The sequence below is a fragment of the Acanthaster planci genome, linkage group LG11 (genome assembly GCF_054643075.1).
Source record: "Acanthaster planci isolate LZ-2023a linkage group LG11, COTS_SCS, whole genome shotgun sequence".
NCBI classification, from domain to species: domain Eukaryota; kingdom Metazoa; phylum Echinodermata; class Asteroidea; order Valvatida; family Acanthasteridae; genus Acanthaster; species Acanthaster planci.
In genome coordinates, this window is record NC_141787.1 from 648,980 (window position 1) to 664,852 (window position 15,873).

The window sequence follows — 15,873 nt, forward strand, 5'->3', positions numbered from 1 at the left end:
AATTGCATTGAAGCGCGAGAGTTTTATCTTAGTGGATCAGTCTTCCAACTTTTTCAGTTTATGCCACATGGGTTAATTAGCCTAACAAGATGGTTTTTTTTTCTTGCACGGAGGGAGCCTGTGCACAAACCCCATGAGACTGGTCTGAAAAATTCTGAGTGTTTTCTAAGTAAAGATTTTCCCTGGTCAATTTAACTGTTCCTGACACGTGTTTGCTTTCTTACAGTTAATGAGTCACTGTCCAGAATAATTAATGGCGTCCGCCTGTGGAACTCTTCTGAAGAAAAGAATTTAACAAGGTGTTTCACAGAACGGATCTTGGATTGCAAAAACGAATGAATCTGCTCGGAATTCTAGTCGTTCAAATAAATTTGTCTCACAGCAAAAAGGTTCTTTTTAGGGATTTTTTCTTCCAATCAGATTTTCACTGTTTCGTTAACCCTAGATCCCGGGCATAACCTAATATTACTTAACGAAATCTTATTTTCCAGTCATATTTTAACCTCGACACGTTTTTCAAGAGCCTTTTTACCAACTACATTCGATACTAAATTCCAAAAAAGTATATTTTTTGTCTGTTCAGAATACTAACTTATTTTCCCATGCTGGTAAGAGGTTACTCTGTTAAGTATCCGATACAATGCACTTCAGGTCCCAGAAAACGGCTATTAAGGCCTCAGCTTGCATACATAAATAAGCTCAGTTACGTCAATTACGGGAATAGACCACAATCAAATTCATTTTGTGTTAAGGCGCTGGGCGACTAAAGTTACAGCACTACTCGTGTTCGTGTTCCACAAATTAATTGCCATTTGATACTTACAATCATTACACCTCTCTCGTTGAAACTGTTGAAAGTGACACGTTTTGGATGCTCTCACGGGAGATGTTTCGTGACGCAAGGTCAGAGCAGCAAGTGACGAAACGTTGCAAGCTTCCACGGCGAGGCAAACGTCGATCTAGAAATGCGCATGTCCGGTTACCACGTGCAGGCAAAGGAATTTCAAAATTTGCATAAATGCCCGCCCTACAAAACACACTACTCGTATGTCGCATGATGCCTTTGCAAATCAAAACTGGACCAAATGCGGTGATCGGACTCAACAAATAATTGGAACAGCGTCAAAGAAAATCGTGCGTAAAAAATGCTATTCATTCATTCTTAAGTTCGTCTAGGGGAACGTTTAGAGAACGTATCAAAGACTGAACAGCGTGAAGTATGCGCGTTCTTTTATTGCCGAAGTTGGGGCTTTAAATCAAACAAGCCTTTTTGTTAGTTCTTTTAATTCAATTTGAATTCTCCGCACCAAAGACACTGCTGCTATTACTCTTGATTCGGGGCAAGCTTTTATTAGTTACATAAGAGACGCCTTGCACAAATACACTATTTTCAATGGACAAGAAGGGCACAAATTTAAGGACTCTACATTTCAGAGACGGAGGTCGCTACGCAAAAGCTTGCCCCGAATCACGAGGTATAGCACAGTATCTTAAGTTTAGGGAATTTGAATTATGTTGATGTGCAATCAGATGACTCACTGTACCAGATTTTAGTCAAATTAAACTCTTAAACGATCTTTCTCGAACTCCTTGGTATTTTTTTAAAGGCATCCAATAAATGAAGCACTTGGCGAAGCCAGCAGTCGCAGATAAACGTTTACATGTGATCTAAATAAATATACAGGGGATTTTGCCGACAGTGGAATTATCCTACCGAAAAAAATGAACACAGTAAACTTCTCTCTTTGCTAATATTACGAAACTAAGTTCTTCAAGATCCTGATTGAGATACTTCAAGAGAAAAAGCAAACAACTGCGTGAACGTTTTGGAAAAGTAAAAGAACTGCTTCTTTTGTGATTATTTTGTACACACGAGCGAATAACAATTTAAAAAAAAGGAAATAGGCAAATTCAAATAAATCAAATTAAAAATCAACAAACAGCACACACACCTGAGAGAGACTACAGTTAGAATAGCTTTTATTGACATATTCTTCATGAAATATGTTGCTGGTGTGGGTGAAGGGCAAGTCAATGAAATATAAAAGAACAAGACAGAAAAAAAGACAACTATTTTAGCCTTATTATAGACCTACCAAAGGTGAGGGCGGAGGAAAAAGAGGCATTTTATTGATTGAGAGAAAAACATTGGGGGTCCATTTTATTTTCCTTCCTTCTAATAGTATATTTCAGAAAGGCTATTAAACATTGCGTGACAAAAAATTAAAATTTTATGGGTCCACCCCTCCTCCCCCCCCAAAAAAAATTAACTGTCCCCCTTTCAAACAAAGGTGTGCCCCAAATCTGCCCATACCCAAAGTTTACGTTTCCAGCTCCTTCTTGTGCATACCTTCTGAAGATGTACACAAAATATACATGGAGCTAGATGTTAACAGAACGTGCATTTGGTGCTGGTAAATAAACTCCTTCACCGTTTTTTTGTGCAAAATAATACTGTGTATCGAAATAAAGGTTTCACAACCTTTAGTTAGTTACATGTTCTCCTAATTAAACTGTATGCTGCTTAAAACAAATGCTAAACAAAGGATAAGGAAAGACCCATCACCAGTTAGTTTAAAAAAATCATTAGACAGAATGTACGTAGAAATAAATGCAATCCAATACTACAACGCATTAGTACATCAAAGTATGATGCCAAACACTATTTGGTTGCATCTGAAAGAATACGGCTAGTTTAGAAGTTTCCTGTTGATGCCTGACTTGCATCTCTGCCATTATGGATGATGAAGCAATATCTGAATATGGTTTTACAGATTAATACATGAAACCATCCTTTTCTCTAATTAGGCTGATGGTTGTCTGAGCTTTCTACATATTCTGGCACTGGATTTGTGAATAAAATTAACAAGCTTTCTTTGGAATTAACTATTTATTCAGAAAAAAAGGATAATGATTCACCTCTTCATTCAGCAACACCTTCAGCATGTCTATGTTCCCTATTTACAATAAATTTCACAGCAATGGAGCATTTCTTGGACTGCTTGTCACACCACTGCTGGGTTGTTACACAAGGCCTTGATTTTTATCTAGAATACGGAATCATAATACAACAACATCATGATGTTCATATACATAAATAAATGGAAATAATCACTGGGTATAAGACCAGATGACCCAGGAGGCCATTCCACAGAATCATTGAGCTAAGACTTAACCTTTTCATACAGGATTTTTTCAGTCCAAACACTGCATAGTATCTTTGATAAGTGACAGTAGATTGCCTTTGATAAAACTTTGACACACAAATACGTAAGATTTGCTCCAATTTTCTTAATGACTGGAAGGCTGTGGCTTATGACTCATAGCATCAGACCCTTTCATTTTCCTTTCATACTAAATAATATTGACTGCTTTGAATGGTGTAGTATAACTAGCCTACCCAGGTGATCCATGGAATGGAATGATTTTCCTGAAGCAAAGCCGAGGAAAACTAGAAAACCTCATGGATCACCAACAGAGACTAGTTTATAGCACCTCTCCCACAGATTCTCTTTAAAATGTAATTGGTAACTGATTTATTTAATAAAAGCACAAATAAAAATTACATCTATTTGAAAAAACAAGTAGTTGAAAATCAACCAACACTTTTCCGAACTAACTCTTCACAAAATAGTTGAACCAAACTCTTGTTGTGCAAGCTCTTTGGAATGCATGTAATAAGCAGTGTGCACCTCGGTATGCATTTGCACGCAATGCCACTGGCAATGAGTACAGTTCTTTGGTAACTGTGGGTACAGTACCTCAGTTGAAACAGGTAGAGTTCTTTTGGACGGGAAATGCCAGATAGCGCTAAAGTGAAAGCCACGTGACTGGTTCTTGGCCAATCAAGATAGAGAATTTGGTTTTCAACAGCGCCCCAGCGTTCATGGATACGGCTCATTGGGGCACAACAAAAAGCAAAAGGCGACGGACGACGGCAGATATGGAATTCCATACGATGGGCCTTTGTACCGACAAGGAAAAGTAACATAGGCCTACACTACAGAGGCCTACGTACACCGTGTCAAAACGTTAGCAGGTCCTGAAAACAAAAAGTGGTTTTCAACGTACCTGCATCAGTTGACCATCTTTTGAGTTGTTTTTTGTGGGAAAAATGGTACCATAGGATTTCCCATGCTTCACCAATGACGTCCTTTTTGTGCTGAAAATCAAAGATTGTATAGCGCAGCGCTTTGCTGGAAATCGTGAGGTTTCACAAAACGTGAGAATTAAAACTTCGAACGCAGCATAATCATCGCATGCTAGACGGACACGACTAACACACGTACAGTGCCGTCAATTGGAAAAGGCCAGTAGCGCTAACAATTTGGATAAGACTACTTGAGCTTCAAGCTCGTCCGAGCATTGGTCCAAGTCACTACACACGATGTACACGGAGCAGTGACTTAGAGGTCAAGTAGTACGCGTACGAGAACCGCGCTCAGGCTCTCGTCGACGTCGCGTCAAGTGAATGATAACGTGGTCGATGAAAACATGAGTGGGCAAATTTATCCGATTTGATTGTGTTGAAATGGACAAGATTGCAGGATTTCTTTAAACTCCTATTTGTTAAAGCTGCAGATTGCTTTTAAATCCAGCCTCAAAAGGTTGCCATCTTCTTCAAGAACAACTCAATTCTGTTCTGGTTAAACAGGAATATTTTATCAATTTCCGGTGGTTGTAATATTATCTGAATTTTAATTTTCCTTTTTTATGACTTTGTAAATCTATTGTTTTAACTTTAACCGGTTTTTGATGTACTGTTTTTATTGATTTTTTTTATTGATATTTTAGTGAGAATGTTAAATTGTACTGCGCCTTCAAACATCATGTTGCTGAAGCTGGCACATTAAAAATTCATCATTACATTGAGAAATTGTAACTTGGTTCAGTACTCAGTGGACTTGATGAAATTTGATTTCTTGTCAGAATCTCCAAACATGCCTTGATTCATAATACATATGTAATTGCACTGGTACTATTTATGCTGTGGATGGAGTGCCATCACTACACTGACTTGAATGAAGTGTAATCACTCCACTGACTTGAATATCATTGTGATGCCATGTTTGTTGCCTTCATTTGGGGAAAGGTGCCATATTACTTTTTGCATTGCAAGCACGAACATGATCCTGCGGTGACCATTGTGTCCTGTATGTGTCAACATTATTGCTGTACTTTGAAAGCTTTCTAGAGATGTTTTAAAAGATTCCATCATGAAGTTTTTATCCTTTCGCAGTTTGTGTATATAATGGGTCTTAGTGTGTTTTTATCTGTGTATTGAGCCATTAGTAATATATTTAAAATTTGAGAGTTTCAAGAGCAAATAAATTACTGATATTAATTGTTTTTACTTTTTCAGTGAATGAGTAAACTATAAGATTATGATCATGCTGTCTTATCCTGAACATAGAAAGTTTTTTGGGTTGTACTTTTTACATCAAGCAAGTTCAGCAATCTTTATGTATATCTGCATAAACTTCGTAAAATTTTTCCTGCCATTTGACCTTGCAATGCTTCCAGTGTTTTTAATCTGTTGTCACAGTCGGAAAAGCTCCAAGTTTCAAGTTTGCATTTTATGTACTGAATGATGTGTGTATCTTAGTACTTTTGAGTTTGTATATTTTGACCTGCTGCCACTGTGTGTGAAGATTCCTCTTTTCCAGTACTATTAAATAATTAAGGAAATGTGTGTGGTTTTGTCACGGTCTTTTGTACAGTGACACGTTTACTGAAGTGGCCCCGTCTGTAGTTATGCCCCAGTTGTGGCTTTTAAAATTGTCTTGCCTAAAAATAAAATAATTTTGCTTTAATCAATAATCATAATTCATTAAACTGCAATGAAGGAAAAGGGAAACAGAGGAGAATTGGGTAAAGGTTGTGAAATCATCAATTTGTTTTGAAAATACCTCGGAATTATTCCCCACTGTGGAAGGTTTTTCCAACTAATTTGCTGCTGTTAGTGCTTTGCCACACTCCTTAGAGTTTTTAAAGAGCTTTTTCCCCATTCCCTCTAATGTCACTGATCATATGAAGTCCATGAAACTCGCGACACTTCCGAGCCCTTAGTGAAGATATAAAAAGGTTGACCGTCTAAAATCCGATGAATAACCCTGTTTTAAACTGTCGGAATAGGCACTCCATAATTTTTTTTATTAAAACAAAAGTTTATGAACTTTCCAGTCGCAACGTGACAGCGCCATCATGTGTTTCACGTCGAATTGATGCGATACGTACGTACGTATGTACGTGCACGCGTGACAGACGATTGGTAAAAGTTCGTGGGCGTGGGCAAGGTAAGCGCGAAATCTGATCTGTTTTTGTGAGGTTGGCCTACATGATAACATCCCATTTTGGGACCCGCGTGGGCTTGAGTTGAATCTTGATCGTGTTTGTGTTTTTAGATAAACTGTGGCAGAGCTTCATGTCCATGATTTCTCATCAAGCGATGCTTGCACAAAGTTGCCGCGGTACACTTGTGTATGTAGCGCACACGGACGATTATTTTTAAACTTCTCTAGCCGGCCAGGTCTATTACCATGCTTTCACGCACTTTCAGTTTCACCATGCATGGAGGAAGGAGGTAAGTGTCCTTCCTTCATGCCTGGACCATGTGTGGCCGGCCCTGTACGTAGGCCAATAACTGCAATTTAGCTCTCTCGTGGGGTTAAGCGGATTTGTTTTGCTGATATTTAAGCAAGTGGATCGACTCAACATAACTTTTTTGGATCATATCTAAATACTTAATCAATGAACTTACTCATAATGTTGCTTGATGAACTTTTTCCAAAATGATCTCATTGTTCACAAAAGTCAAGAATGAAATCAAAAAGCCTTTGCTTTCAGTTTTATGGGATATTCTTTCAACAGACATGACAGACTTGTACGATGCTGCCTTCCAGTGATTCTTCATTTTATTTACTCTTGACAACTTTAGGAATAACATTGCAACTTTCTCTTACATCACAATCAACTGGTAAGTGCTTCATCAACCCTCCTATTTCTTTTTTTTAAAAGAAAGATAGTAAAATTAACTCAGTGCTTGGCTCCACCCATATCCACAGCTAGTCCTTGATTTTGCTGGAATCCTGAAGTTGGTCTAAACAGAAAACTCATAACAATTGCTCTGCCTAGCTTTGCCTCATCTTGCTTATAATATCTGGGTAGACTTTTTTAGTGTATAAATGCAACTTATATTAGTTACGACTTTTATTTCTTTGGCAGGTTACTTTTTGTCTGTTGGTTCTTACAGAACAGATGCAGGTGAATTGAATGGGAAATTCTACTTAGAGAACTCACAAGTGGTAAGCCAGTTTGTGGTGATCTTTTTTTTACAGATTTTCTTTTGTTTTTTGGCTTGATCAAGCAGTAACTTAATACAATTAAAAAGCTAAAATTGACTTTTAATGTTTACGTGGTCATTGTATCAGTTGTCAGATTTACAAGATTCCATACTTTGTTGTTATTTCACATTCCGCTGTTGGCAGTCTGATATGGGGTATTTGATTATGTCAATGTGCTATTCATGCCTTAAAAGCAGCAATAGCAAATGTGCCTTAGCATACCTGAATCCTTCTAAGCACACCTTGATATTCTGCATGCATAGTTGCGTTCAATCAGTGGGACATTGTCTAGTTCATTGTAAAGTTGACGGAAACAGTGTTGAATTCTTCTGTAGGTATTCCAGTGTGAGATAGCTACTGATGTCGATGATAGAGATGATGGATTGGATACCAGGTCCATTGGGCATTCATTTGCCTCCATGGGATTGGCACCTCACATCACAATACACAACACAACATGGATTCGAACCATCCACTTCCCTCTAGAATCATGGGTAGGTCATGGGAAAGAATTTGGTACTCTGCTCTATGTTTAGCTATAGAACCTATTTTAAACCATTTTTCTTTGTAAGTAATCTGGGATACATGTCAAGAGCACAGTTTGAGGCCTGTTGTTGTTGTTAAGGTGACATGGATTTGAACCAACTTCTTTGGTTCTAAATACTTTGCAAAAGTTGCTTTCCTTCAAAACTCAACTCCTTTGTTGTGGAAACAAGAACTCTTGTGAATGATCCCCATGAGTTCCATGTAGATTTGAATCATCATTTGCAGTAATTTGCAGCATTAAGGCAACTAGTTCAAAGCATTCATTCCTCTCTCAAATGACCATTGTTAAACTTACACACTGATTTTTCATTTAATAATCTGATTCTTGAATTTTATCATAAGATAATTACTGATGAGATGCCATCTTATGCCCACAGAATAGTTCCCTTGGTGTGTGGTACCTGTCAAAATCCAAGGAAGACATCTTCACTCAAGACAGTAAGCTTAGCACAAAATCCCTTGAACAAGATTTTATGATCAAAGCTCATCATCAAGCTTACAATTTTTATTGCTAATTTCAGTTCTTGTAATCAGTTGTAAACTGGGCCTGTGTATGCTTATCTTTCCATTTTTCCAAGGTGGCACAGAAGATTGGATTGTTGAAGTCGATCTAGATACTTCAACAGAACTTCTTAGAGTCGCTACATCGTTAATGGACCTTACTAAAGGTAATTTGTATCCTGACAGTTGTAACCAAAAATCACCCTAAACTAGTGATTTTCCGTAAACTTATTGGAAACTTCATCGTCAGTTTATAGTGAGCTATATCACAAAGCTGTGAAGGTGGACATTCTACGGTAGTGCACTCAACTGATAAGGAGCAGACAATACCAGTAGTTAAGTTCAGGGCCTGTCAAGACTTTCACATTGACAGGCCTTGAATTTCACGATGGCCATGACGGCCATGGCCATTGGTGATCTCCCATTTGGAAGTGGTGCCTCCCAAAAGTGATCGTGTTTCACCGGCAAGATGGCAGTTCCCTTTTTTTCTCTTGGCCGTAGTGCCCTACATGTGCATATCTACTGCCCCTGTTCAGCAAGGTACACGGAAAGCGGCATACACATCGTTCCTTGATTGCTCACATTCAACCAGAACACCGCACCATGCCTCCCAAATGCATGGCATGCACGCACATGCAGGGCGTGTGTGCAATTATGTGGGAATATCGTACACTCAGCGCGCCGCGCAAGGGCGGCCGAGCCCGCTCCATGCACACTGCATGATCATAAGCATAGCACAGCACAGGCGACACCTGCCAGCCTATGCAACGACTTGCAATAACAGCGCATGCCCAAGCCAAGTATTTTAATGTACCATGCAATAACGTCAGTATAGAACAAGTGCTCATCAACGTGTACGCGTTATCAGTATATCGAGAGCTTCATGTTTTTCGTGCACATGGGACAATTGTTTGGTCGGGGCAGTATTTTAACTAACACCGTAATGTAGTGTTTACAGTTTAGTGCTACACGCCACGTGTGATCCAAACTGTATATACACAACATCGGTATGATCAATTGCAACTGCCCTGATTAATTCTCATGTACGTTGTTTGCTGAATCACTGGCCTGGCCAGTTTTTTGTGGTACGCAAAATGCCGAGGAAAGAATGAAAGAAAAAATCGGGATGGCATTAATGCCCATAACTGTGGTACGCTGATGGCATCAATGCCCATAACTGTGGTACGCTGATGGCATTAATGCCCATAACTGTGGTACGCTGGTGGCATCAGTGCCTATAACTGTGGTACGCTAATGGCATTAATGCCCTCACGTTTGGCATTACTGCCCTTTATTTCAGCCAGTCCACCAATGCCAAATGGTAGTGCCCTAAAAAAAATGAGGCCTGCATTGAGTTGCAGTTACATTTGGGGTATGCTCTACTTGCGTGTATGAACGGTGCAACAATTGTATCATCCATGAATGTCTTAGACATTGTCAGAATTGAAATGCATTTTTTATGTAACCAAGTTCATCAAACGTTCCTGCAGTCCTTACAAGTCATCCAGTGTTGGCAAGTCACAAGCTATTCAGATAATTGAGGACAAAGCATTTCTTTGGCACTGGTCACGTTGTAAATTGGAGTCAATCCCCTTCAAAAGGACTTTTATGGGCTTGATTACCACACTGAAATGTAAAGCTATCCATCTTTGCTTTCTCCCACCTGTATGTCATATTTACCTTCCATCACCCTCCACAGCCAAACCTCCCATTCCCTCAACACAAGTAGAGACAAGATTACAGATGTTGCTGAGTAACCAACAAAATGTCTGTTGCTACGTTTCCTTGGGCTCAGTTTTTTTCTTTCCTTTCAGTGCAAGTCTTTGAAGTCATTCTTGTCTGTCCTGTTCTAGTATCTTTTGTGAACACCAATCTTGGAGAGCCTGTTGCTTCGTCGTCATTTATGACTGATCCCAGCTTACTAAGTGATGTCACAAAATTCCTCCTGGCACCAGCACCATGTTCGCCCGATGTTGCCGTCTTAGGACTTGGCTACAACTCAACTGAAACAAAAGGTACTAAACCTTCTCAAAACTCCTTCGATCTTATTGGTTTCTTTGCCTTTAAAGATATAACTCTGGACTAACGGTGTAAGAAGTTTAAATTTAATAAAAGACCTATTCCTATTGATCATACTTGTTTGACCATCCTGAAATTTTGTATGTTGAAGAATGGGTTTATAAGAAACTGTAATGGAAATAATCTGCGAAAGTTTAAAGTTCATTTGAAGCTTTCATATTTTCTTGTTCTGAAGAGATGATATTCAGAAGACCTTGCCTATCAGTAGACATGACCTATAGACTGTGTTGCCCCATACTAAAGGCTGTCTCATCAGTTGTTTCATTTATGTTCATGTGTGATTATTATGCAGGAATAATTGTGGGGGTTACGAGGGATGCCGTTGGTCGTGAGAGTAATAACACATTTTGGTACAACATCACCACCCAACTTTGCCAAGCTGTTACACCAAATGGTAAGATAGCAGGATTAGTGTAACTTGTGACCTGAGCAGAATTCCATTTTGTCAGTCAGTTTCCTCAGAAAATATAATGAAGCAAAGGTTGTTGACTTTAGAAGTTGTCCAATCTTCTCAGGCATTGTCTTGCCCGGAACCTTCCTCAATTCTACAGAATCCCCCACTTTGTAAGAATCCAGTTGCAGTAAATTTGAATGCCAAAGAAATCTAAGGTCTAGTAATGTGGTGAATTGGTGTAGTCTTTTGATCCTTGAGTTAACATTTCACTTGATAATCTACAGTCTATCATTTTTTTTTTCTTCTTTCCCAGAATGTGATGAGATAGCTTTAATTGATCTGATCCTAACAGCTGATCAGTCGTTACTTCTTCTGACAACTCACGGCTTGTTTCGAGGTCAGCTACCTTCATCACAACCCCGGGATTCAAGAGGCACTTTGGTGCAGAAGCAGGTAGTTAGATGCTCTAAGTAGGTAATGTAACTTATCATCATCATTATGTAATAGTAAGGTGAATGTTTTGGTGATGCCGTTAATGTTTCATGCAAAAGGTTTGACTGTAGCACACCTGTCTTTAAACTCATTCTTGTGACTAGAGTTCGGCGGCATTACAGACCCTTTTCACCCACATGACAATATGTTGGCTGAATATACTGCCATTGAGTGACGTTTGTACTAAGTGTATTGTACTCTGGCTTGATTCAAGAAGTAGAGACAAGATCTCTGGTTTCATATAAGCTAAATGTGGACAGATAGTCTGCCACCGTTAGCAGTCCATAGCACAGCCAAGCTAGATTATTTGTTTTTATCTTCATTGTCAAACTAATGTAAGATGGTCACTTCTTCCAGTGGTCCAACATGCACATAGCATCATGTGAAAAGGATCTATGCGCAGAATCCATTCTAGTTTACCCAGGAAGAAAACGTAGGCTCTTTAATTTTTTTTCAGTATGATTTGTTGATTTGCGTGTCTGTTTTCTCTCAGGTTCTGTGGAATCTTGTGGAATTACCCAGCTCAATATCCTTTATTTCCTTCCATCTCTCCTATACACCCGTGTGCTTCAACAGATACACTAAATCCTCCACTGAACAAGGTTTGTCCTATATCCTGTTGTAATCTTATTGCAATCTGTTCTGGTTATCTCAACCTGCCAATTGAGTTGAGCTGATGGCTCACCACACTTGTCAGCTGGCAGTGTTTGTCATATCTTTCCTCCATAGACATGCAGTGCAGTTCCTGTTTTGACAACTCATCACAATTTTTGACTCAACATTTGCAGAATTATACCTCAACTGAACCCTGCCACAAAACAGGGCCATGTGACCTCGACTGTCTCTGTTTATAAGTACAGATCTCTATGAGTACGGAGTGATTTTTTTTCTCATAATTGTTCTGCAGTCTCACATTTACTGTCTTTATACTGTGACCCAGTCAGGAGTAACATTCTGTAACTTTGTGTTTCTTATTTCTTCCATCAGTTGCCTATGTTGCAATGGTGAAGTCCGGTAATGACAAGGTATGTCGTAGCACACTGTGCGGTCAATCAATGTTGTAAATGAAAAATTGAGCATTGCTACTTGATGGTTGGTATTATAAGTGGCTCGTTTTAAAGTTAGAAAGTGTTTGAATCTAACAATGACATTTTGACAGATCGTAAACATGATTTGTTCCTTAGCCATCACCAGTGCCCTCCTTTACTAGGCTAGCCTTAAGAGATCACATCTTCAAATATAATTAATAGTTTACTAATTTGATATTGGACAACATTCCCCTCCACCAATATTGAAGCAAGCATTGTTATGAACGATGACAGACCAAATGTTTGGTTTCACTTCAGGCTGTTTATGCAAGTTATTCCCCTTACACCAACTGGACAGTCTCAGCATCAAATTGTCCATTCAGCCAACCTAGCAGCTTAGTGTATGACCATCACACCAATAGCTTTGTAATACTACAGGAGAAAGAGGTGAGTATGATGACTTCAAGTAGATATAACTGTGACTCTCACACTGATAGCCTTTGAATACTACTAGATGAGGATGTGGTTTGTGATGTACAACAGATATAGCTACTTGCTCATCACACTGATAACTTTAGGATACTACTCGACTGAGGAGATGGATATAATATCCACTTCATCAAGCAAATACACCTCAAGCAAATATAGCTACATGATCATCACACTGATAACTTTGGGATGCTACTCGACTGAGGAGATGGATATGATATCCACTTCATCAAGCAAATACACCTCAAGCAAATATAGCTACATGATCATCACACTGATAACTTTGGGATGCTACTGGACTGAGGAGATGGATATGATATCCACTTCAAGCAAATACAGCTATATGGTCATCACACTGATAGCTTTGGGATACTACTAGAACAGGAGGTGGACACATATTCAATGTGGTCTATTTTCTTTCACTAAATCAATATAGATCCGTTGTACATTTGCAAGTTTCATTAATTCACTCTTTTAAAAGAGAAGAATCAACTAAGAAAGGTTGTCAGTTTGTTATTTATTACAATTACATGTATGTGCTATTTTTGTCACCTTAGCTCATGGGAAATCAGGCATTAAAGATTCTGCTTGTTCGTATTCTTTGACTGCTTTAAGTAAAGCCACAAACTAATTCCTAGCTCCTAGCTCCAATCTCATCTCATCCCAAGTGGCCACTGTTAGCCACCGGTTACTGACCTTGACTTTTTGGCTTTTCTCATCCCAGTGGACTCGGATAGTAACCTAGAATGATTGGATCAGTTTTGGCAAGGAAAAACCGATAGATAAGACCTCTCCCACTTGGCTTTGCTTCAACGCCTCTATCTGGCTATGTATTGCTACAATTCCTTCACATTTTTGTGGTCGGGGGTCTGGTGTGCCTGTGCATTTTCATCTTATTAGGGAATCTGGTACGAGGAGGAAGGAAAGTACTGGTTTTTCACCACGCTGATTGGAAACAAGGGGAAAGGAAACCACAGATATTGCGTATCACTGTTGAGCGATGGACAATCAGGCGACTGACAGCAAACACAAAAATCGGTGCTGATGTGTGTAATTGGAATTGGATGCAAACCAAGTTCACAGAGTGTGTCATTTCTCAGTTTTGTGTCTATGAAACACCATCTTGGCACTCGACCCAGAGTGAAACACAATGAATCAGCAATTTTCATTGGAACTAGAAGTACCTCTGTGAGTCCTAAAACGTTTTTGTGGGGGGACTGCAAGACAACGTGAAATTGTTAGATTGAAAGAAGTCACAAGTTTGTGTCAGTTTCTTGGCTGTTAAGTGTCAGTGGCAAGTTAAGAGTCCCTGGTCCCTTTGACTTCCACCTTCCTCACTTCCTGGATGGTACCATGTTGCACGCAAAAGGAAATGTAACAGGTCCCATGCTGCCCTCACAAGGTGATGAAGTAATGCGTTCGAGGCACTACCTTGACCTGATTATTATCAGGCAAAGTGTCCTTGGGACGCCCTCATGGACCTGATCAAGCTACTAAGTCAGAACTAACACTTGTGCTTGGAATTTCATCTACATGTAATTGTTTTGCTTCTGAAGATGTCATATATAACTTTATTTACATGTATGAGACAGTTCAGTCTCTCTGCCTTACAGTCTGAAAACGAAGAAATGAAGAACTTCTAATTTGTCCTTTGAGGCTATTAACCATTTCCTACTGGGTGCTTTTAAAAATGCGGTACCTACATACAGGCGATTTTTTTTCAATATCTTCGGTTTTCAAACGATTAAAAAATCTTCAAAAATTCTTCTCTTTTTTCCTAAATGCCTAAACACCATAGAGTGACTGTCTAGTGGCTACTCTAATCTGACAGACATCTATTGATGCCAGAGTATTTCAGGCAGGCCTGCTGCCTTGTAAAAAGAGCCCAGATCGTGTGGTGTTACATAAGTTTCTTTTGGTCCCAAAACTGGCACAGTGCGCTTCCGGCATTTTTTCAATATGGGTCAGATTAGCGTGCAGCAGTATTGTATCGCTCATCCCTGGAGCGCTTTTGTCCCCGGCAGTAATCTGCTCATGCTGAATGCCACCAACAGTGGTATAATCTTTCAAAACAATGATGGATTTCCTCCGCTATTGACAACTGAAAAAATGTTGGCAATTCCCAGCAGCTCCGCCTTTGTTCCAAGTACGGTCTTTTGTTACAAGGCCCAAGCACTTTTGTCCAATTTCGGGCACCCCAGCTATGTGTACAAACCCAAGGTACCCAAAACTGGGTTCCTAGGACCGCAGTGGTTAAGGATTAGGTGTTGCTGATTTTATGTCAAATGTAATCAGTGTTTGTTTATGCCATTTTTTGTTTTTCACTTTTTCTTCTTGAATGACTTACAGGGTGTTCACTCCATCCTTGTCTTCAGTACTGACCAGCTTCTACAGGTTGGCGCTGCAAATTGCTCACGTTTCTCTTCCTTTGATCTACCCTCTGCCTTCTTTCCCACTGAAGGCAGATCTCTCTGTTTCAATCCAACGACTCATGAAATCTTTGTCTATGGCAATCAGGTAAGTTCCTTGTGTTTGATAGCAGCGTAGTTGATTGATCAAAGCTGTAAAATATACAAATGTGCACTGTTTGAAAGTTCAATCCAGAAATACCTCAGGGGAAATAAGCCTTTGTTGCATGGTGCCTTCTGCCGGCCTTGTGGCACGGAGGATTGGAAATTTAAATGAGAAAATTTCTGTGAGGTTCAACATCGAGAGCTAGGCCGAGTAGACCAGAACATTTGAACAGATCACTTCAAAGCTTCTTCTGAGTATAATATATTCATCACCATTAGAAGGAGTTTCAGAAAATTTCCTTGGACAGAGCGTCATGTGACTCAAATCAAAGGCGGTAATCAGCTGACATATTTCAGGGAGTTAATTGGTTAAGCCATCCCACCTGCCAGTTTTTCATCCCTAAGTCAGGACACTGAGGGGAGTAAGCATGCAGGAAATGAAACTGAAGTGCTCACATTTCGCAATGATTACTCATATGCACCAGCCA

The 15,873-nt window shown here is 39.4% G+C and overlaps 1 protein-coding gene across 6 annotated transcripts in view; it reads left to right on the top strand.

Annotated features, from left to right (window-relative positions):
* The first annotated feature begins 6,201 nt into the window (after window positions 1–6,201).
* LOC110978381 (cation channel sperm-associated auxiliary subunit beta-like) overlaps window positions 6,202–15,873 on the top strand; it is a 66,823-nt gene continuing 57,151 nt past the window's right edge. For 2 of the 6 annotated variants that reach the window (XM_022233330.2, XM_022233333.2), the window contains exons 1-13: window positions 6,202–6,296; window positions 6,871–6,976; window positions 7,225–7,304; window positions 7,679–7,837; window positions 8,267–8,327; window positions 8,468–8,557; window positions 10,244–10,405; window positions 10,762–10,863; window positions 11,177–11,316; window positions 11,849–11,957; window positions 12,343–12,380; window positions 12,702–12,830; window positions 15,222–15,389. In XM_022233330.2, the coding sequence (XP_022089022.2) occupies window positions 6,889–6,976; window positions 7,225–7,304; window positions 7,679–7,837; window positions 8,267–8,327; window positions 8,468–8,557; window positions 10,244–10,405; window positions 10,762–10,863; window positions 11,177–11,316; window positions 11,849–11,957; window positions 12,343–12,380; window positions 12,702–12,830; window positions 15,222–15,389 (1,326 nt within the window). In that variant the 5' untranslated portion in view covers window positions 6,202–6,296; window positions 6,871–6,888. The other 4 variants (XM_022233332.2, XM_022233331.2, XM_022233334.2 and 1 more) reach the window with 4 other exon arrangements.